At 51.5% G+C, this 21,970-nt stretch overlaps 2 protein-coding genes across 2 annotated transcripts in view; both read left to right on the plus strand.

The window, feature by feature from the left end:
• Asap3 (ArfGAP with SH3 domain, ankyrin repeat and PH domain 3) overlaps positions 1-3,451 on the plus strand; it is a 43,892-nt gene extending 40,441 nt beyond the window's left edge. Inside the window, exons 20-25 of the mRNA XM_051172122.1 lie at positions 61-128; positions 212-319; positions 435-630; positions 1,882-2,107; positions 2,680-2,770; positions 3,023-3,451. Coding sequence (XP_051028079.1) covers positions 61-128; positions 212-319; positions 435-630; positions 1,882-2,107; positions 2,680-2,770; positions 3,023-3,100 — 767 coding nt within the window. The 3' untranslated portion in view covers positions 3,101-3,451. The remainder of the gene's footprint in view (positions 1-60; positions 129-211; positions 320-434; positions 631-1,881; positions 2,108-2,679; positions 2,771-3,022) is intronic.
• Positions 3,452-7,231: 3,780 nt separating this feature from the next.
• Positions 7,232-21,970, plus strand: part of Tcea3 (transcription elongation factor A3) — a 38,149-nt gene continuing 23,410 nt past the window's right edge. Inside the window, exons 1-5 of the mRNA XM_051172107.1 lie at positions 7,232-7,418; positions 17,570-17,632; positions 18,353-18,458; positions 19,026-19,158; positions 21,331-21,396. Of these exons, the coding sequence (XP_051028064.1) occupies positions 7,350-7,418; positions 17,570-17,632; positions 18,353-18,458; positions 19,026-19,158; positions 21,331-21,396 (437 nt within the window). The 5' untranslated portion in view covers positions 7,232-7,349. The remainder of the gene's footprint in view (positions 7,419-17,569; positions 17,633-18,352; positions 18,459-19,025; positions 19,159-21,330; positions 21,397-21,970) is intronic.

Raw genomic sequence — 21,970 nt, forward strand, 5'->3', positions numbered from 1 at the left:
CTCTAAGCGGTTTCAATGTCTCCTTGATTCTGACTATGACCTTGGATTTGCCCTTGACAGTAAATGATGCTGGAGAGACGGCTCTGGACATAGCCAGGAAGAAACAGCACAAGGAATGCGAAGAGCTGGTGAGCCTGAGGGTAGAGGCTGGCCTCTAACCTTTCTGCACCCCTGTTAGCCCTCTGACATGGCAAGCCTTTGGTTTTGGCAGCTGGAGCAGGCACAAGCAGGGACCCTCACCTTCCCTCTCCACATGGACTACCCTTGGGGACATTTCACGGAACACGGTTTTGACAGTGAGGAGGATGAGGAAGAGAAGGTAGGCTCAGCCCCTTCCCCTCTGGACAGCACCAGACGAAAGCCATATTGGGGCTGCTGTGGGAAGGGGCAGGCTGAACTGTGGAAACCAAGATGGCCTTGTCCCCTCCCCACAGCACTGCCATGTGAAGCTCCCAGCGCAGGCATGCTGGGCCAGTGGGAGGCTGCACGTCAGCAACAAGACCTATGAGACCGTTGCTAGCCCAGGGCCAGCCACCTCTCAGAGCCAGAGTGAGGACAGCCCTCCACCCCTGCCCATCAAAAACTCTTCCCGGACCACATTCCCTGGGCGAGCCGGACATTCCAGTGGAGGTACAGCTGGCTGCCCATAAGTATTGTGATCAAGCCATTTATTGAGGGACTGCTGTGTGGGGCCCTGAGCTGCAAGTGCGAGGCAGAGCCAAGTGTGCTGGCTTGTGTTTGTGACTCTAGCTTTCAGGACACAGAGGCAGGAAGTTCAGGACCATATTCAGCTATCTACTGAGTTCAAGACCAGCTTGGGGCTGAGGGGGCAGGGCGGCAGTGAATGCACACACCTTTAATCCCAGCACTCAGGAGGCAGAGGCAGGTGGACCTCTGTGAGTTCGAGGCTAGCGTGGTCTACAAAGTGAGTCCAGGACAGCCAAGGCTACACAGAGAAATGCTGTCTTGAAAAACCAACACCGCCCCCCCCCCCCAAAAAGCTAAGCATTAGCGGAGAGTGAGTCTAGTGAGGAGATGAAGACTGGGAAGCAGTTGGTCACACTAGAAAGTGGTAACCCATCCCAGCAGGCCCAGGCTGGGTCCTTCACAAACTGTTCTCTGCAGCTCCTAGCAGAGAGCAGAGCCTGGCTGTGCTTGAGGCCTGTGTGAGATGAATGGAGCTTGTTCTGGGAGTCCAGAGAGAGAGATAAAGGGAGGGGCAGGTCCCGTTGGAGCTGGCAGTGGGTTAGAAGGACTCCCTGAAGGAGGGGAGGCCTAAGCTGGGTGTGGGGGATGGGCAGGAGGCCCAGGCTGAGGAGAGGGGTGAACAGAAACAGCACAAGCCATCATGATTAGTGGGGGTGACCACATGATTCTACTACATGAGAGCCCAGGGGTGACAAAGAGGCTGGAGAGTCGGGGAAGAGCCATGGGGACCCTACAAGCCAAAGTCCCCAAAGAGGGAAGCCTTTCTAACTTTGTTCATTTATGCTGTCTGCATGTACACCTTTCTGCCAGAAGAGGGCATCAGATCTCTTTATATATGGTTATGAGCCACCACGTGATTTCTGGGAATTGAACTCAGGACCTCTGGAAGAGCAGCCAGTGCTCTTAACAGCTGAGCCATCTATCTCAGCAGCCCAGCATTTCTACTTTTTTTTTTTTTTTTAAATAGTTTTTCAAAACAGGGTTTCTTTGTGTAATCCTGGCTGTCCTGGGACTCACTCTGTAGACCATGCTGGCCTCGAACCCACAGAGGTCCACCTGCCTCTGCCTCTCTGAGCACTGGGAATAAAGGTGTGCACCATCGCGCCCAGCTGCTTCTACTTTCTAATTACAGGGGAACAACTGAAAACAAGCTTTGTTACTTTGTGGTTCTAGATCACTCGGACATTCGCAGCCTGAGATCAGAGTCTCCTGAGGCCTCAGAGAACCGCAGCAGCCCAGCATCTTCCTCCTCCAGCCTCACCAGCTCTTTGGAACCTGGGGGGTTGAGCCAAGCCCCAGCCAGCCCTGAAGAAGGCTGCCAGGAGCCACCAGGCACCTCCCGCCCTGTACCGGCATCTGGAGCCACCCCTACTGAGGTGTATCTCCCTGTCAAGTTCAGGTTGGTAAGGGCCTGGCTGTGCCACCCAGCATGTGTCCTGGCTCTCTGAGCATGCGTCAGCTTCCTCACCTGAACAGTATCTGCTGAAGCCTGGGTCATAGTCTTACGCTAGGAGCCAAGTTGTAGGCTGGACCTGGATGGAGGACGCGTTACCTTTTCCTCTTCCAAACCACCTGCTTTCAAATCTGGCCAGAAGAGCCAAAGAGGAGACAGGGCTTGGGCTGCTGAGGATGATGGGAGGAGAAAAGGCTTTGCCCCATCTGCATGGTTCCTTCTTAAGGGCTCAGTGAAATCTATACCGGTCCCCAACTGCAACCCAGGAGCCAATGGCCTCTCTTCTCTGCAAACCTTTTTTTTTTTTTGTCTAGATTTGAGTTTGGGGAGAACTGGACTTGGGAACATCCTCAGAGGCCTCTGGGGAGAGGTCAGTTCCAGACCGCCATGGTCTGTGAAGATGCAGCCTAGGGGCCTGGTAGACTGGTTCCCTTTCACCAACCCCCAACCTTGTCTACCTGGGTCCCTCTGAGGGGCTCTGGGCAAGCAGGGTGACATTGGCCATCTCTCCCTTCCAGCTCAGAGAGCACTCGATCCTACAGACGGGGAGGCCGGAGTCTGGAAGACAGTCCCTCTGCCCGGCAGCCTCTGTCTAGAAGGAACATTCTGGTAGGAGCACTGGTGTGTGGTTCCAAGTGTAGGTGCCCAGGCCGTAGAGTTGGTCAAGAGCAGGCAGAGAGGGGAGGGAGGCTTTGCTCCGAGTTGGCCACACTGTGGACCGAGGTGGCTGTTGTTAAGCCTGGTGCCACCTGCCTGCTCTAGCCCAGGACTGTGTGATACAGAGTGAAGCCTGGCTATAGCATTTTCCCAGAGAAAAGGCACAAGGAGATTTAAATGTCACCTTCACTCTTCTCCTCCCAGGTTGGCCTCACAGAAGGAGATGATGGCTCAAGGACCGGGGTTCTCCCAACAAGTTCCCTGCAACTTTTGCATGACTAGTTCCTTGGTGACCCCTCTGCATGGCCCACACTGGACCCCAACAGTCAGAGCTGGGACTTGAGCCCATAGAGTGCTCCCCTTCCTTTTGTGAGCCATGCCCCTCCCAAGGACACTGGCCCTTCTGTGTTGGGGCTGATGTCCTGGGCCAGGCAGCTCTGGAGTTAGACCTGAGAATGCCTGCTCTGGGTTAAGTTACCCAGCCCTCCATCCTTACCATACCAAGATTGTGTTTCTTCCGACAAGGGTGGGACCCACTTGCCACCATTTATTCCCGGGCACTGTCTTGTGGCCACTCATCAGTCTGATGAATTCCAGCTTTATGTCCAGACTGTTGCTAGGCACTATGGATGCCACATCCTGCAGGTGTGGTTTCTCACTGGAAAGCTGGTCTCAAGGACGGACTCGGAATGAACAGAGCCAGGTTGCAGAGGTTGGCTCTGCGCGCAGGGGCAGGACCGGCATCAGCTGGTCTCCTGTCTCATCACTGCAGATGTTACACCCCAGTTCTGGTACGCTGAGGTCTATACTGCACAAGCTAATGTACTCTGAATGCCTCCTTTAGAGGGAGAGCCTTGCCCTCCTTGGGGTCTGCACTGTGTTCCCCAGTCTGGAAATAGATTGCAACTCACCTGTCTACCTGCCTTGATTCAACAGAAAGGAAAGGAATGGTCTGGGTTGACTGATCCTACTTCTCTCACTTTTCGCTTGATCAAATCAGAAGTCTGGGGGAAGTGAGGGACCGAGAAAGGAGTCGGAGAGATAAAAGGAACTTCAAAGGGTCTGCTTTCCAGCACCAGAGGTCCCACCATTGCTCAGCCCCAATTACAAAACTAGACTGCCAGCAACCACGAACAGCTCTGTTTTTCAGCCCCTTGATGGCTGGATCCTGCAGGAGTGGGCCAAGCCAAACAGGGGAGACCAGAGGGTACCCAGTGAATGGCCAGCAGTCTGGCTAGGAGTTGAACTGTTGACCCTGAAGGCTGGGATGTCCCTTGGTCCTAAAGAAGCAGTTAGTTCTTGAGCCCCCAGGGTCAGCATTTGTTCATCATCTCACTTATTATCTTGCTCATCTCTAATAAAGAATTCTTGGGGGAGGGATGAATCCCCCTGGTTTCACTGACAGGTTCTTGGTGGGGGGCTTGCTTTGGATTTATTTATTTTATTTTATTTTTTGGTTTTTCGAGACAAAGTTTCTCTGTGTAGCCTTGGCTGTTCTAGACTAACTTTGTAGACCATGCTGGCCTTGAACTCACAGCAATCGCCTGCCTCTGCCTCCCAAGTGCTGGGACTAAAGGTATGAGCCACCACCACCTGGCTCACTTACGGGTTCTAAAGAGTAATAGAGAAATGGAAAAACTGTTGGGACTTGCTTTTCTTTTCCCTGGCCCAGGTGAGGACCATGGCTGGTTAAGAATAGTGGTCAGTTTTGCCCCAGGGGGTATTTGGTATAGCAAACCGATCCCAACCGGAGAGTGCATCCCTGAGGTCAGGGGTCCTGTTGAGCATCCTCCAGCGCGGCATCATCCTCCAGCGCGGCATCTCTCTGTCTTGTGCTGCTGTAATAGAGTGATGGAGGAAAGCACTGTCTACAGTAAAGAGTTTTATTGGCCTCAGGTTCTGCGATCTCCGTCACAGCATCGCAAGGAAGTGGAAAGCAAGCACCTATGCCCAGTGCTCTCCATTTGCTGCATTGTAACTCACTTTTGTCAGCACTCACTCCCTTCCAGGGCAGTGGCCCTGTGACACAATTGCCTCTTAAGTAGGTGCTGCCCCGTAAAAGCTGAGTCACCATTCAACATCGCCACACCAGGAACCAAGAAAACACACTCGAACCATGTGCTCATGGTGGCACCTGGTGTTCGGCTCATCCGTAGTCCCTACCATAGCCCCTCTTGATCACTCTGAAATGATAAGTTAGGCAAAGTAGTTGTGGGGTGACCCCTGGGAGTATGCCAAAGGGAGAAACGAGGCAGAAGGTCAGCAAGCAGTAAAGCTGGTAGGGAGAAAGCTGTTGGGAAAGTGCTTGCCATATAGGCTCGATGTGAGTTCAGATCTGCAGGGCTTATGCAAAAAGGATGCATTGCACTCCTGGTTCTGTGGAAGCGGACACAGGAGGATCCCAGGGGCATGCTGACATCTCCACTCTCAGTGAGAGACCCTGTCTCGAAAAATCGGGTGGTGGTGCTGGAGAGATGGCTCAGCTGTTAAGAGCACCGACTGTTCTGCCAGAGGACCAGGGTTCAATTCCCAGCACCCACATGGCAGCTTACAACTCTAATTCCACTTCCAGGGGATCTGACATATATGCAGGCAAAACACCAATGTACATAAAAACTAAGATGGCTAGCAACTGAGAAATGCACCCATCAATCTCTGGCTGCCATGTGCACTCATGCGCATAGACACACGAAAGCATAAAGGATGCTGGCATTGTGGCACAGATCTGTAATTCCAGCACGCTGGAGACTGAGGCAGGGACAGTGAGTTAGGAAACAGCCTCCGAGCTGTCCCTTGTAGAGTAAAGAATGGGGCGTTTACCACTGATGCTGGGCCCCTCTAGGGATATCAGTTCCCTGCCTAACCCCCAAAGCTCACAGGGAGAAATGCCAAGTGGCAGCTGTGTGCCATGATTGTGTGCACGTGACCTCTCAGGTGGGCAGAGGGGATGTCGTGGGTCCCACCAGTGCTGGCTACATCCCAGGACAGTGTCAATGAGGTCTTCCTTTTGCATAATACGATTGGAAATGGTTTCTTAGGGTCCTTCGTGCTTATGTTGGCCAAGTGGCCTCCCAGAAGCTCCAATCAAAACATTGGCTTTGTCCACGAGGTGCTGAGGCCCCGCCCTTCCCCTGCCCAAGCTCTCCACATCTCCGTATGGCAGCCACTCACTTTTCAGTTCCTCCACCGCTGCCACGCCAGCGACCCTCCCATCTCCAAACTTTGTACAACGAGTGCTCCGGGAGGGCTGTCTTGGATATTTACAGTATAAATACTGGATAAATACAGTACGTGCTCAGTAAATAGAAGCACATGCTGCCTCCTTAATTACACAGACCTCCCTTCCCCCCCTGACCAAACTCCCACTCGGCCCTTTGCTGCAATAAATTTCACTTCTTGAGAGGGGATGACGCCCCAGCTGGGCCGTCCAAGTGCCCTCCCCCCCCCCCCCCGCCTTACCTCACCCCAGCTGTGATAAATCCAGTCCTCTTTAATGGATATTTTGCCCAACCTGCTGCAGGAGGTCTTTCTTGCTAGTTGATTTTTTAAGTTTGTTGAATGGAAAAAACAACAAACCCTTGACATTGCACAGCGCAGTTGGCAGACGGGCGTCCACAACAGGCTGCCTCTGGTTCAGACCTGGTCTCCGAGGTTACCTCAGAAAGTCGGGAGATTTCACAGTGCTCCAAACTCTCATACGCCGTGGGCCCTCCTCTGCCCTCTTTCAGATCAGAGACCTTCGCAGAAAGGTCATTTTCTGTCAGGAGGGAAACTAGGTCTACAGAGGATTCTGGGAAGATTTTTTTTCCACCCGAGAGCAGATGTGAGCAACAACTGAGAGTGGGAGGTACAGTTATTCCCTCCACCCAAAATTACTCTTCCAAGCCCACCCTCTGCGCACCGCCCTGAGAATCACCCAAAGCTTAGCCTTTCAGAGTGGCCCCAGGACTGGCCACAGCACTTTGAGAACTCGTTAGAAAAACAATAAAGTCGATTGGCGGGCAAATGGCTCTGGCATACCTCCTGAGATGCCTGCGCACCACAAGACTTGGGCGCACGAAGGAGCCTAAGTTAGGGCAGAGCTGTCTTTATGACTGCACCGAGATGAATGCACCAACTTTTCCGGGCTTGGGCATAGCCACGAAGCGCTAAATCCCCCCTCAGGGAGCGCAGCGATGCCGAGACCCAGCAGCTCAGAACTTCCCACAGCTGCAATGATACTCCTGGCGAACCCTCATGCCCAAACCTTCCTGCAGCCTGCGGCACCCCTATGAGGGTAGGAGGAGAAGAGCCCCTTCTCCCCAGCCTGGTCCTTCCTCTAGAGGCGCGACCCGCCAGGCTCAGGCAATGTTTGCCCGGGCAGTCCTTGAAGTCTATATTTAGTGCCCGCCACCCCTCCCCCAGTGCTGGGAGGGGCGTGCCCCGCCCCCGTCGGGCTTGAGTGTCTGGTGTGTTTGCGGCCCGTGCCGCTCGCGCTTTGGCGCTCGCTGCTGCCCTGCGCCCCTAACCCCGCGGGGCGTCGTGGTGCAACATGGGCCTGGAAGAGGAGCTGTTGAGAATCGCCAAAAAGCTGGAGAAGATGGTAGCCCGGAAGAAGACGGTGAGGCTGCAGAGTTTGCAACGCAGCCCCCGGGCCTCGGAGGCGCCAGCCACGGGCTTGGTGGGCGTGTCGGCCGTGTGCCCGAAGGGCGCTCAGGGAACACAAGCCAGGAGGCCGGCGGCCAACTGACAGGCAGGGGAGGCCCGGAGCTACTTGCTGGGCGCTTGGGGTGGGCGTGTGCGTGACCAGGTCTGGAGGGGATCGTACAGGGCCCCCCAGGAGAGGCTGGTGCAAGTTAGTGTAGACGGGTCGGGTGCGCTCTTGTGGGCGCGAGGAGAGACACCAACCCGCGGGAGGACTTTGGGAGTCCCGGGACTCCGGGTATGCGCAAGGCGGGGGCATCTACTGTCACGGCAGGAGCTGGAGGGACAAATTCTGGGTGACTCGAAAAAGATAAAGATCAGAGAAACTTGGGCTGAGAAGTGGGCCCCGAGTTGCGAGTTGCGTTTTCATCCCCAGGGAGTGGGCTACGACGCCCGAGCGAAGGGCGGTAGCTGGGGTGCCAGGAGTCTGTTTGCAACTTTTTTCTTGGCCGCGGGATAGGGCCCTGGCGGGCGGAGGTGAACAGGTGCGAGGCGGGGGAAGGAAAGGATGAGACCTGGGTTGCCCCAGCGAAGGAGGTAGGCGAAGGGGATTTGTGGGAGGAGGGTCCACAGGCCTGTGCGAGGGGCTTGGAGCTCCCAGTCCCAGCAGAGCAGAGCTAGAGCCAGACGGAGAGTTAATGTTTGATCTACCTAGCGATCTTTGCCTCAGGCCGGTGGCTAGCTGGCGCCTGTGCCAATTCTGGAGGGCGTGGACTGAAAGGGTGAAGACCAGGGACCCGGTGGCTAAGGACCTCCATCCTGACTCGAGCATAGTTTCTAGCACTGTGTGGTACCAGGACCTGCACTGACTGACTGTACATTCCAGGAAAGTTGGGAATGCTGGGGCCTTGAGAGAGGTTTTCAGACCCAGGAAGAGTGACTGAGGCCTGCGGGGGTGGGGGTGGGGCAAGGAAGGCGTGTCAGACATCCTGCAATAGCTGCTGGTAACAAAGAGAGATGGAAGTGTTGGTACAATGCTCATAGCCGAGGTTTCCTCATCTGTAAGAAGATTGCCTTGAGGAAGGGCATCTCTGGGGCAGTAGGGAGGCGTGCAAAGCCAGTAGCTGCCGTGAGGCAGGCAGGTCAGCCAGAAGAGTAAGGCTTGGTTTTGCATGGCTGGAGGGGGATGTAGAAAGACACTTCGCACCTGCAGCGCTCCCTTCAGCTGTCAGCTTCCTCTGAGTTGCCCCGGGCTTCCCCAAGTCACGGGGCACGCCCCGCAGCTGGAGATGGCAGAGCCCAGCTGGAGATGGCAGAGCCCAGTAAAGGAACAGGAACTACACAGTATTTCAGGTAGACAGGCTATCTAAGCCTAGCCCCTTGCTCACGGCAGACTTGGGCCAGTAAAGGAAGCTTGGGCTTCTGGGTAAAAAAGGATTAGGGGTAGGAGGAAACTGAGAAAGTTTCAGGGCTTTCCGTAGGCTTGGAAAGATCAAGGAGTCTGCCGTGGCTTCCCTGAGTCCTTTAACGCCCTAGGCCAGCTATTCCACTCTCTCCCTTCTCCTCCTCCTTTTTTTTTTTCAAAAAATATTTATTTGTTTATTATTTATACAGTATTCTGTCCACATGTGTGCCTGCCCACCATAAGAAGGCACCAGATCTCATTACAGGTGGTTGTGAGCCACCATGTGGTTGCTGGGAATTGAACTGGACACCTTTGGAAGAACTCTTAACCTCTGAGCCATCTCTCCAGCCCTCCACTCGCCTTTGTTGGACCTCAGTTTCCTCTTCTGTGAAATGGGAAGAGGAAATAGTGCTTCTTGGGCATGGGGGGGGGGGTGGTGGGTTCCAAGGAAGTCCCAGCATTATCTCCAGGAAAGCCACAGCTTCCTTACAGGGCTAATGTGCCTGGACTCTAGCAGGGTTTGGGTAGGCACAGAGCTCTGGCTTTCTGCCTGAGGAAGGCTGGCCTACACTGAGAGTGAAAGTGGGCCCGCCCAATGGTGGTTAGTCCAAGAAGACACACTTCCTGCATGCAACAAGACAGATCCTCCACGTTGCAGCCCAGGGCTGGAATTTGTTTATTCAGTGACTTGGAGCTGTGTCAGATACTGTGAGCCTGCACCAGCTAAATAGCCTGCAGGAGACGACCCGGTGTGCACACACATGTATGTACACATGATAACACATCAACAGAGCCACACACACATGCTACCTACCAAGCAACTTCTACTTGACTGCATGTGAGATGCGGCTCCCGACACTGATAGGACAGGCCTGACACACGTGCCGTACTCTGACAGTTTGCATTAAGGCAGAAAGACACCCCAAAAGTGGACAACGCGGCTTCACTGGGAAATGCAAAGCAAACAGCCTCATTTATACTTTCAGACATCACTACACAGAGACAAACAGACGCCGCATCCTCCAGACAGACTATGTTAGCCACACGGTGAGAGGGGCACACCCAGCGAGATTGGCACGCAGTTTATGAGCCCATCTGTAACACAGCTAGTTCATGGGTGGTGGTACTCTCCAGTGTGACCCAGTCACACAGAAACATGTACTCAGTGCTGGACAGCAAACGACTTAATGCTGACTGGAATCTTCAGGAACTTTGCAAACTTAAACATAGACTTTTTTTTAAAAAACACTAATGTGCTTATAATTAAAAGGAACTCCTTCCCTTTGTGAGTTCGAGGCCAGCCTGGTCTACAAAGTGAGTCCAGGACAGGCAGGACTACACAGAGAGACCCTGTCTTGAAAAACCAAAAGAAAAGAAAAAAAAGAGGGGGGGACTCCTTGCATAGTGTCTTCCCTGCCAGTTCTATCCCATATACCTTCAGGGGGGTCAGGGATTTAAAAAAGGGGGGGGGGGCTGGAGAGATAGCTAAGAGGTTAAGAGCACTGGTTGCTCTTCCAGGAGTCCTGAGTTCAATTCCCAGCAACCACATGGTGCCTCACAACCGTCTATACTGGGATCTGATGCCCTCTTCTGGCATGTAGGTGTACATGCAAATAGAACACCGTGTGTGTGTGTGTGTGTGTGTGTGTGTGTGTGTGTGTGTGTGTAAAATAAACACCTTGGGCCAGCAAAAACGGCTCAGTAGATAAAGGTGCTTTCCATTAAGCCTAGTGAACTGAATTCAGAGCATGTGGTGAACTGGGCAGGGTGGCTCACACCTTTAATGCCAGCACCCGGGAGGTAGAGGCAGGTGGATCTCCGTGAGTTTGAGGCCAACCCAGTCTATAGAGTAAGTTCCAGGACAACCAAGGCAACACAGAGAGAAAACCAGCCTCAAAACACCAAACTAAAGCAAACCAAACCAAAACATGCAGAGAAAGAAGACAGCTGCCTTCAGTGGGTCGTCCTCCGACCTTCACATGTAGGCTTTGGCATGTGCATGTATGCACATGCATACAACAAACACCTCTAAGGGGAAACCCAGCTCAAGAACAACAAGCCAGCTGGGCGTGGTGGTACATGCCTTTAATCCCAGCACTGGGGAGGCAGAGGCAGGTGGATCGCTGTGAGTTCGAGGCCAGCCTGGTCTACAAAGTGAGTTCAGGACAGTCAAGGCTACACAGAGAAAGCTTGTCTCAAAATAAATAAATAAGCAAACATGCTGGTAGCACAGAAACCAGCAATGCTGTGAATCTGGCGGGGGTGAGGTGGGGTGGGGGGTCGGGGAGGGGTGGGGGGGAGAGGCTTCTCCGTGAGAACGGGCTAACTATGCGCCAGCCAGGGACTCCACCGTCTCGTGCTGGGATTCCGTGACCCTGTGAATATTGGTAGATCTGTGTCTTGACACAGTATGTGAAGCTCCAAGCCCAGGGTTCGATCCAGAGCAGCTCTTTACAAAGCTTCTTGGTTTCCTCTTCCGTGAAATGGGTTAATAATACTGTGGAATAGTTACTAGGGCCCATTTCCCAGAGGCCTTCTGAGAGATGGGTGATTTGTTGGTTTGCTTGTCTTGAGATGGGGTCCTTTTTTTTCCCCCTTCCACTTTTATTTGTTTACTTTTCATTAGTTTAAGTCCGAGAAGGGTACAGCGCATCACACGGATTCTGTGTCCAGTGGCCTTCGCAGGAAGGTTGCTTCGGAATTTGGCATGAACCATGCCACTGTTTCCATGGGCCCAAGTTACTTTTCCCCAGATCACTCTGGTTTTGTTTGGTTTGCCTCCAGGAGTCACTGTGGTTTTTTGTTTGTTTGTTTGTTTTGTTTTGTTTTGTTTTTTTGCTTTACACAGAGAAGCACATCTCTTGCCTAAGTAGAATTCAGTTTCATCCCGGGCATAAACACCTTCAATTTTAAGAAAAGCTGTGTGCTCTCTTTGGTTCCGGAGACCTCGTTTGTAGCCAGCAGAAATGGCTTTGCACCACAGCCTTCCAGACATAGTCGCGTTTTAGAAGTCCTGTTCCCAGCAGTCCTCCACAGGCACCAAGATGGCGGAAAGAGGGGACGGGGTCTCTTATATATAGCCTGCCTCAAACTGTAGCTGAGAATGACCTTGAAGTTCCACTCTTTCTTGCCTCCACCTCCCGAGAGCTGAGATGCCGGTTGTGAGCTACCGCCCTGGGTTTGCAGGGTGCAGGGGAACGGCATCTAAGCCTCATGCGTGCTAAGCACACACTGAACCCGCCTTCCCATCCCCTCTTTTTTTTTTTTTTTTTTCTTCGAGACAGGGTTTCTCTGTGTAGCCTTGGCCGTCCTGGACTCGCTTTGTAGACCAAGCTGGCCTCGAACTCACAGCGATCCGCCTGCCTCTGCCTCCCGAGCTCTGGGATTAAAGGCGTGCGCCACTGCGCCCGGCTCCCATCCCCTCTTTGTGAGAAGTCAGTGCAGGTCAGGACTTAGAAGCATTCCCAACGCGTGGTAAGCCTTTCGTTGACATTAAGCGTGGGGCTGTGGGCCTACAAGCTCATCTACACTCCCGCCTGAGGGGCCGTTCTGGAACACTGTGACCCTCAGGGCCGAGGAAGGCTAAGGACGAGTGGAGGGCGGCTCGCAGGATGTGGTCCAGGTCCTGGCAAGGGGGGAGTCTGGTAGCCGGGACAAGGAAAGGGACATACAGGATGTAGTTTGTTCGATTACCTCAGAGAGATAATCTCAAGATAGCCAGAGCTGGCCTCGAGGCACTAAACTTGATCTTAGCCAAAAAACTGAGAGGCATCAGGGCTGTTTGGCTTCTAGGAAGCAGGTGCCAGGAAAGAGAAGGCTAAAATGGGATGAAGGTGGTTTTAGGACCTGGCAGATAAGACTTTCAACTCTAAGCTCCCCCCCCCCCCCCCCCGAGACAGGGTTTCTCTGTGTAGCCTTGGCCATCCTGGACTCACTTTGTAGACCAGGCTGGCCTCGAACTCACAGCGATCCGCCTGCCTCCCCCTCCCGAGTGCTGGGATTAAAGGTGTGCGCCACGACGCCCGGCTTAAGCTTCCTTCTTTCTCTCCTCATCCTGCCTTTTTTTTTTTAATTTATTTTTATTTTTATTTCGTGTACATTGCATGCATGTCTGTGTAAGGGTGTCAGTTTCCCTGGAATTGGAGTTACAGACAGTGGTGAGCTGCCATGTGGTTGCTGGGATTGAACCTGGGTCCTTTGGAAGAGTAGCCAGTGCTCTTAACCATAGAGCCGTCTCCCCAGCCCCTCAACCTTTCTTTTACTTTATTTGCTTTTAAAAATATTTATTTTTGGAGCCAGGTGTGGTGGCACATGCCTTTAGTCCCAGCACTCAGGAGGCAGAGGCAGGCAGATTGCTGTGAGTTCAAGGCCAGCCTGGTCTACAAAGTGAGTACAAGACAACCAAGGCTACACAGTGAGGAGAGCCGGGCGTGGTGGCACATGCCTTTAATCCCAGCCACTCGGGAGGCAGAGGCAGGCGGATCGCTGTGAGTTCGAGGACAGCCTGGTCTACAAAGTGAGTCCAGGATGGCCAAGGCTACACAGAGAAACCCTGTCTCGAAAGAACAAAAAACAAAAACAAAAAAAAAGGCTACACAGTGAAACCTTATCTCGGGAAAGAAAAAATATATATATATATTCTGTGAAGTGGGAATCTTGCGTGTGTGTGTGTGTGTGTGTGTGTGTGTGTGTGTGCGCGCACGCGCGCGCGCCTGCGGAGACCAGAAGAGGGAGTTGGATCCCCTGAAACTGGAGTTACAGTGACTGTGAGCCACTGGGAACTGAGTTCTTTTTAAAAAGCAGCAAGTGCTCTAGCCACTGAGCAACCTCTCCCGCCCCTGTTTCGTTCATTCTTGAGTTTACTCAGAGAGCAACTGGCCCTTGTCCAGAAGCTAAAGGACTTAGAGGAAAGCAATTCTCATTGCCCAAGCCGAATGAAAGTAGTTGTCCACACAAAGACTCAAAGGCGAGGGCAGAACAGGTCCCAGCACCCTAGAAACTGAGGCGGGAGGAGCACAAGTTCAAGGCCAGCCTGAGCTAGGAAGATCTTGTTTACAAACAAATCCCAAAGAGTGAAGGTGAAGGTTCATAGGAGCTGCCTTGAAACAACCCAAAAGTTCCATCCCACCGAATTTTTACTATGTGCTAGGAACTTTCTAAGTATTTTATTCTGTTGGATAGGTAGATACGCATCACAGAAAACTACCCGGGAACAAAAAGAGACTGTTGATCTTAGGCGATCTGGATGGACCTCAGAAACAGTAAGCTAGGAAAACAAAAAAGATGCTTATGCCCTATTTTTTTTTTTTAAGACTTATTTATTATGAATAATCAGATCACATTATAGATGGTTGTGAACCACCATGTGGTTGCTGGGAATTGAACTCAGGACCTCTGGAAGATCAGTCAGTGCTCTCAACTACTGAGCCATCTCTCCAGCCCCACCCTATTTTTATTTAAAATGGCCAGGCATGGCGGCACAAGCTTTTAGTCTCGGCAATTGTGAAGCCAGTGCAGGAAGCCCACAAGTTCAAGACCAGCTTGACCTACATATTGAGACTCTGTTAAAAAAACAAGAATATATAGCCAAGTGTGGTGGTGCATGACTTTAATCCCAGCACTTGGGAGGCAGAGGCAGGCAGATCTCTGTGAGTTCGAGGCCAGCTTGGTCTTTAAGGCGAATCCAGGAGAGCTAGGGCTACACAGAGAAACCATGTCTCAAAAAACAAAGACAAAAAAGAAAAGAAAAGAAAAAAAAAAGAAGAATACAAAGTCTAGAGCTAAGCACACACTTTTAATCTCAGCCTTTAGGAGGCAGAGTCAGGTGGATCTTTGTGAGTTCAAGACCAGAGTGGTCAACATTGGAAGTTCCAGGACAGCCAGGGCTACATGGAGAGACCCTGTCTCAAACAAGCAAAGAAAACAAAAAGGCCCACAAAGTCAAAGGACTGGTTTTTTTTAAAGATTTATTTATTATTTATACAGTATTCTGCCTACATGTGTGCCTGCTTACCACAAGAAGACCCTAGATCTCATTACAGGTGGTTGTAAGTCACCATGTGGGTGCTGGGAATTGAACTTGGGACCTTCGGAAGAGCAGACGGTGCTCTTAACCTCTGAGCCATCTCTCCAGCCCCCAAAGGACTGTTGTTAAAGTGTTTGATATACAAACATGAGGCCCTGAGTTCAAGCCCAGTACCAGACTTTCCAGTCATCTTAGCCTAATGGTTGAGCCCTAGGACCTGTTGAGAGTTTCTCAGCCAGGCAGTGGTGGTGCACGCCCAGCGCTCAGGATGCAGAGGCAGGCAGACCTCTGAGTTTGAGGCCAGTCTGGTCTCCAGAGTGAGTTCCAGGACAGCCAAGGCTACAGGGAGAAACGCTGTCTTGAAAAACCAAAAATAGAGTTGGAGCTGGAGAGATGACTCAGTGGTTAAGAATGCATACTGGGGCTGGAGAGATGGCTCAGAGGTTTAAGAGCACCGTCTGCTCTTTCAAAGGTCCCGAGTTCAGTTCCCAGCAACCACATGGTAGCTTACAGCCATCTGTAATGAGATCTGGTGCCTTCTTGTGGTGGACAGGCACACATGCGGGCAGGATATTATATAAATAATAAATTAAAATCTTTAAAAAAAAAAAATGCATGCTGAAGAAAAAAAAAAAAAAAAGAAGAGTGCATACTGCCCTTCAGGGGACCAGAGTTCAGTTTCCAGCACCCACACGGGCAGCTCACACTGTAAGTCCAGGGGATATGACATCCTGCATTCACGTGCACATATCCACACAGAAACAACTATGTAAATAGTACACATAATTTAAAACACACAAATGGGGCTGGAGAGATGACTCGGTGGTTAAGAGCACCGGCTGCTCTTACAGAAGACCCCGGTTCAGTTCCTAGAACCCACATAATAACTCACAACAACCTGTAACTCCATTTCCAGGGAGGCCCAGTACCCTCTTCTAACCTCCATAGGTAGCAGGCACACACAAAACATACATTTAAAATAAGTTAAAAGGGGCCAGGTGTGGTGGCACACACCTTTAATCCTAGGACTTGGGAGGCAGAGGCAGGTGGATCTCTGTGAGTTTGATGCCAGCCTGGTCTAGAATTGAGGACAGCCAGGGCTCTGTTACACAGAGAAACACTGTCTCACAAACAAACAAAAGTTAATTAACTAATTAATTAAAATGTTTATATTATTCATATGCACACATGTAATTAGCTGTCTAAGTTTAAAGGCTGGACTTCAATCCTCAGCACCCATCAGCTGAACTCTGAGCACGTGCTGGAGGCGGAGACAAGGGAGCCCCAGACCAAGCTGATTAGCTCCAGCTAGCCAGATTGGCAAGCTCTGAGATCAATTGAGAAACCTCGTTCATTATATAAGGTGCAGAGTGCTGAGAAGAACATGTCAACCTCTGGCCTAGCCTCCACACACATGCTTCCACATACATGTGCACGTATACCCAAGCACGTGTGAAAATATACACGAACACCACACTGAGATATATGTGCAAAAAAGAAAAGAAAAAAATCATTCAGCTGTACACAATAGTACATTGCATGCATTGTCAGTTATATGTCAATAAAGCTGATCTGAAAGCTGGAAAGAGCCAGGGACAGAAGCATGAGCTTATAAAATCCCAGCTGCAGCTGGGCGCTGGTGGCACACGCCTTTAATCCCAGCATCTGGGAGGCAGAGGCAGGCAGATTGCTATGAGTTTGAAGTTACTCTGGTCTACAAAGTGAATCCAGGACAGTCAAGGATACACAGAGAGACCCTGTCTGGAAAAACAAACCAAAAAAAAAAAAAAAAAAAAACCCAAACAAATAAAATCCCAGCTGCTTGGTAGGCTGAGGTGGGAAGATCCAAGTTCTGAGCTAGCCTAGGCAACATGATGAGACCATGCATACATGCATGCACATATGCACACACGCCCACAGGCATGCACCCGCGTGTCTGTGTCAAACAAAATAAGCAAAAAGCTTAGTCCTTGCCCTGGGAAGCTCACAGTAGTGGAGAGAAAGAGAGGCCGGGCATGATGGCGCATGCCTTTAATTCCAGCACTCAGGAGGCAGAGGCAGTCGGATCTCTGTGAGTTTGAAGCCAGCCTGGTCTACAAAGAGAGTTCTAGGACAGATAAGGTGAACACAAAGAAACCCTGTCTTGAAACCCCCCCCAAAAAAAGGGGGTGGGGGGACTGGAGAGATGGCTCAGAGGTTAAGAGCACTGGCTGCTCTTCCAGAGGTCCTGAGTTCGATTCCCAGCAACCACATGGTGGCTCACAACCACCTATAATAAGATCTGATGCCCTCTTCTGGCCTGCAGGCATACATGCAGGCAGGGCACTGTATACATAATAATAAATAAATCTGAGAGAGAAAGAGAGGGAGGGAGGGAGGTAAAGAAAGAGAGAGAGATATGCAGAGAGAGGAAGTTTCAGGTACCCAGCAGTAAGCCAGGTAGTGACTCCATTGTGAGGCAAACACAAGACAGGGACATGCTGGGCAGAAATAGAAGCAGAGGAAAAGGCTGATGGGAGGTGCAGCTTGCCAACTGGTGGAGGAAAGGGGCAGAACCTTTCCCTTCGCTCTACTTCTGTGTACCCATATCTGCCCTTGGACCACACATCTGTCTGCTTTCCCCATACTTCATGGCAATCAGGGAGAGGCCGGGGGGGCAACACCTGTGTCTCAGAGCTCTTCTTGTGACTTCCCACAGGAAGGGGCCCTCGACCTTCTGAAGAAGCTGAACAGTTGTCAGATGTCCATCCAGCTGCTGCAGGTGTGTGTGTGGGGGCTCTTGGAGTAGTGCCTCTGTGGGAGGGAAAGACCCTGGGGGAGGTTTCTGATGCGGCGGGGGGGGGGGGGGGGGGGGGAAGGAGGCTCTAGGGCTGAGATGTCCACATAGACTTGAGGGTGCTGGGAGCATCTCTTGAAGATAGGTTCTTTCTCAGACTCAGAGGCCAGGGTCCTTGGCTTTCAGGAGAAGGTGCTTCCCTTGGATCTTTATCCAAAGCCTAAGGCCTGCGGGATCCAAATGGCCCATGACCCAGGGACAGGGAGAAGTTTCCCAGCTTTCAAATCCTCCTTAGATTTCCCACATACCCCCAAACTTTACCAGAGACTTCTGGCTCCAAAAGACAAGCATGGATCAAAGATGTGGTAGCCAGAGGTGGGCCTAAGTTAAGACTTTTTCTCAAAGTAACTGAGAATGGTGCAGAGTCCTAACTACAGCCTACACCCTCCCCACCTCAGCTTCCCACTAAAGCTGCCTATCTGTATAGGCTTGGGTCTCAAGCAGGGTGGCAGATCAGGGCCGAGTTCTAGGACAGATGACGGAGCAAGGTAATGGTCTCCGCTGAGGGTCAGGACAAATACCCTGGAGAGGTCTAGGTTGGAGCGGCTCCTTTCAGTAAGAGTGGCCAGTCCTGTGGGTGAGCGGCTGGCCCTGTGGGTGAGCGGCTGGCCCTGTGGGTCAGCTCCCTTAATCCTTTCCTCACAGACCACCAGGATTGGAGTTGCTGTCAATGGAGTTCGAAAGCACTGCTCAGACAAGGAGGCAGTATCCTTGGCCAAAGTTCTCATTAAAAACTGGAAGAGGCTGCTGGGTGAGAGGGGGCAAGGCTGATGGGAGATGGGGCTTCCTCCCAGCATATAGGAGAGGCCATGTCTGCTGATAATAGGCTCTCAGCTTATATCATTGAATTATTTAATAAATGTCATGTGGGCCCTAGATTATGCAGGTCATGATGTTGTGTGCACGGGTGTAAGCTCTATATGTAGCATGTAACTTTTCTAGTGTGTGTCTATATGTTTCTGTTTGTGTGCATGTATGTGCACATTGCCTGACTCTGCATAGATGGGTATACTGCTATGTTCATGTTCCCATATGAGGTGCAATGTTATATATGTATCTCCATGTGTGCATGCACTTGTGTGTGTGTGCATGTGTGCACATGTATCCTTGTGTGTGCATTCCTGTGTTCACACATATGTGTGTGTATGCATGCTTATGTGTGTTCATGCATATGTATGTGTGTGTGCATGCATGTGTCTGATGTCCCCCCAGTCTGTCCCCCCAGTCTGGGCCTTTTATCCCCCAGGGACCAAAGTTACACAGGGCTGTGCTGAGAAGGCACTGAGTCGGGGAGACAATGTCACACTTTCATTTTCAGACTCCCCTGCACCTGCCAAAGGAAAAAGAGAAAAAGCAAAGAAGAAAGAAAAAGGGCTCGGCTCTTCAGACTGGAAGCCAGAGGCAGGTCTTTCTCCACCACGGAAGAAAGGAGGGGAAGAGCCCAAAACCAGGTACTTTTTTCCTGGGCTGGAGAGAAGAGCAGCTTGTGCCTTTCATATTCTCTACCAGCAGCTGCTTAGAGAATTTCTGGAAGATGTACAGCACCAGAGGTAGACGTTGATGTCTTCTCCGATGCTTACCCTGGGGTCTAAGGCTCAATCTGACTAACTCACATAGCGCTGGCTTCACCTAGGAAGGTGAAGGGATGGGAAGCATGCCAGCCATACACCTTGGCGTTGCTCAGCCTTGAGACACTCACAGGAGCCAGGCACAGTGGCACATGACTGTAAACACAACACTCGAGTGGTAGGATCCTGGGTTTGTGGCCAGCCTAGGCAACATAGCAAGCTCACTGCCTCAAAAAGCAAGTGGGGTTCTCATAGGAGACTGCACAGCTCTTTGCTGACCCCTCAGATGCAAAGAAAGAAGACTACGGTGGGAGAGAACCCCTGCTTAGAGGGATCCCCATGTCCCCAGCATCACACCAAAGAGCAGTCACACTGACAAGATCCACTGCTTGGAAGCTGCAGCTCTTCACTAATGCTCTGTAGTGTGTTCGTAGCCTTTCCTGTCTAGACACTTTATGAACCAAGTCATTTGCACTGGCAGTAATGCTGTCTGCTAACACAGCCTACATCCCACTTTTGTCAGGTCTGTGGAGCCAGTGGGCCCAGGACTTGGTCCATTGAGAAAAAGAAGTCATTGATTCAGTATTTACTCAGCATTTGCGTTACTGCCACCAGGAAGCAGAGGATTCTGGGAGTAAGGACTTTCCTGATCCCATAGTTGTTATGTGGGGGTGAGGCTGGATCGCTTCCTCTGCAGAGAGCAACAGAGTGTGGTGATCTCCACACCACGACCATTCCCTTTGCCCACCTTAGGGAGTGCTTCTCAAAGCCTGTGTGTCTTGGATAGGACACAAATGCCTCATTTATTGTGGTAGATTAAAGATTGCAACGGACATATAGATAAGCCATTGGGGAAGCTGAGGCAGGAGGATAGCTTGAGAGAAGTTGGAGGTCAGCCTGAGTGACATAGTGAGCCCCCATTTCAAAAGAATTATTTTTTTAAAAAGTAAATCTTCTGAGCCAGGCGGTAGTGGCACATGCTTTTAATCCCAGCACTCGGGAGGCAGAGGCAGGTGGATCGCTGTGAGTTCGAGGCCAGCCTGGTCTACAAAGCAAGTCCAGGACAGCCAAGGCTACACAGAGAAACCCTGTCTCAAAAAAAGTAAGAAGTGTGTTTGTGTAGGACAGAGGACAACTTCAACTTGTAGGGGTCAATTCTGTCCTTCCACGGCGTGGGTTCAGGGTATGAAACTTGAGTCATCAGGCTTGGCATCTCCCACCCCTCCTCTTTTTCTCTCACATCCCCTTTTTCATCTCCTGCCTCCCCTCTCCTGTCTTCCCTGTCCCTTGTCACTGTGAGTTCAAGGCCAGCCTGGTCTACAAAGCGAGTCCAGGGCAGCCAAGGCTAACACAGAGAGACTCTGTCTTGAAAAACCAAAAACAAACAAACAAACAAAAAAACAAAAGAAAACCCAAAAATCAAAAAACAACAACAACAAAAGGTTTATTTTTTATTTATTTAAGTATGCGGTGTTTTGCCTGCATGCAGGCCAGAAGAGGGCACCAGATCTCATTATAGATGGTGGTGAGCCTCCATGTGGTTGCTGAGAATTGAACTCAGGACCTTTGGATGAACCCAGGCCTCCCCCACCCCTGCTTGATCTTGTCCCTTGTTTTTTGTCACTCTCCACTTGAACTCAACTCTTCTACCTCCTAAGCCTATGTGTGCCTCCCAACCTCCTAAACAGCCTGTAGGGGAGGCTGGAGGCCATCTCAGTCTCTCCAGCTCCAGATACAAGTGCCAACCCTGGAACCTAGCTGGCCAATGCCTGCCTGACAGCAGGGAGAGGGGCCTGCTGAGGGTTTTGTCATTATAGGGTAGCAGGAAGGCAGCATTTCTGAGGAGATCTGTTTTCCTCCTTGTACTGCAGTCAGGTGGGGTGGACAAGAAGGACTAGCGGGCACCTAGGGAATCTCCTTTTTCCTGGCAGCTGCAGCCCAGGCAGTCTCCCTCATCCTCCACCCAGCAGGTCTTGCTCTAGGGTTTCCTCTCCCAGGAAGCAGTGCGGCTGCCAGCCTACAAGGCAGCGGCATCTTCAATTTTGTGTCTTTCAGGAGAGACTCTGTAGATTCCAGGTCATCCACCACCTCCTCTCCAAAAATGCCGCCGTCGGTGGAAAGGTAAAGGAGAAAGGGTCTTGCTCATTGCGGGGGGGGATGGGAGTTGGGGGGGGAGGTTTAGGGGGCAGAGCTGGGGTGAGGCGGGGTGGGGCTCCACCTCCCTCTCTAAAAAGGCTGTGGGTAGAAAGCCAAAGGGACTAGAGTGGGGGGCTCTCAGCTCAGCTGGAGAATCCTGAGGCAGGAGAAAGGAAGAAACCTCCTATACCACGTTACCTCCAAATGCTAGGACTTTCAGGTATGACTGCTGACAAGTCATTGTCACTCCATTACTCTACCGTCAAGTTGAACTCAGTTAAGAACAGCCAGGGATATAGAGATAACCCATCTTGAAAAACAAACAAACCAAAAACAATATTTGCTGTAAACCCAAGGCCAGCCAGGCTGTACAGTAAGAGGTTCGGGAGTGGTTATGCAGGTGTTGGGGCCATGCCTAGTCAAGGACCCTAGGTGTGTAAAGGCAACCTGACAGAGGCAAGGGATTGTGCCAGAGTTCACAGGAGCAGACTGCATGGGTGAGTCCTGACCCTATAGAACTGGAGCCTCTGGCTTGGGAATGACACCAGGCTTGCTCTGG

This window comes from Acomys russatus, chromosome 29, assembly GCF_903995435.1.
Source record: "Acomys russatus chromosome 29, mAcoRus1.1, whole genome shotgun sequence".
NCBI lineage: Eukaryota > Metazoa > Chordata > Mammalia > Rodentia > Muridae > Acomys > Acomys russatus.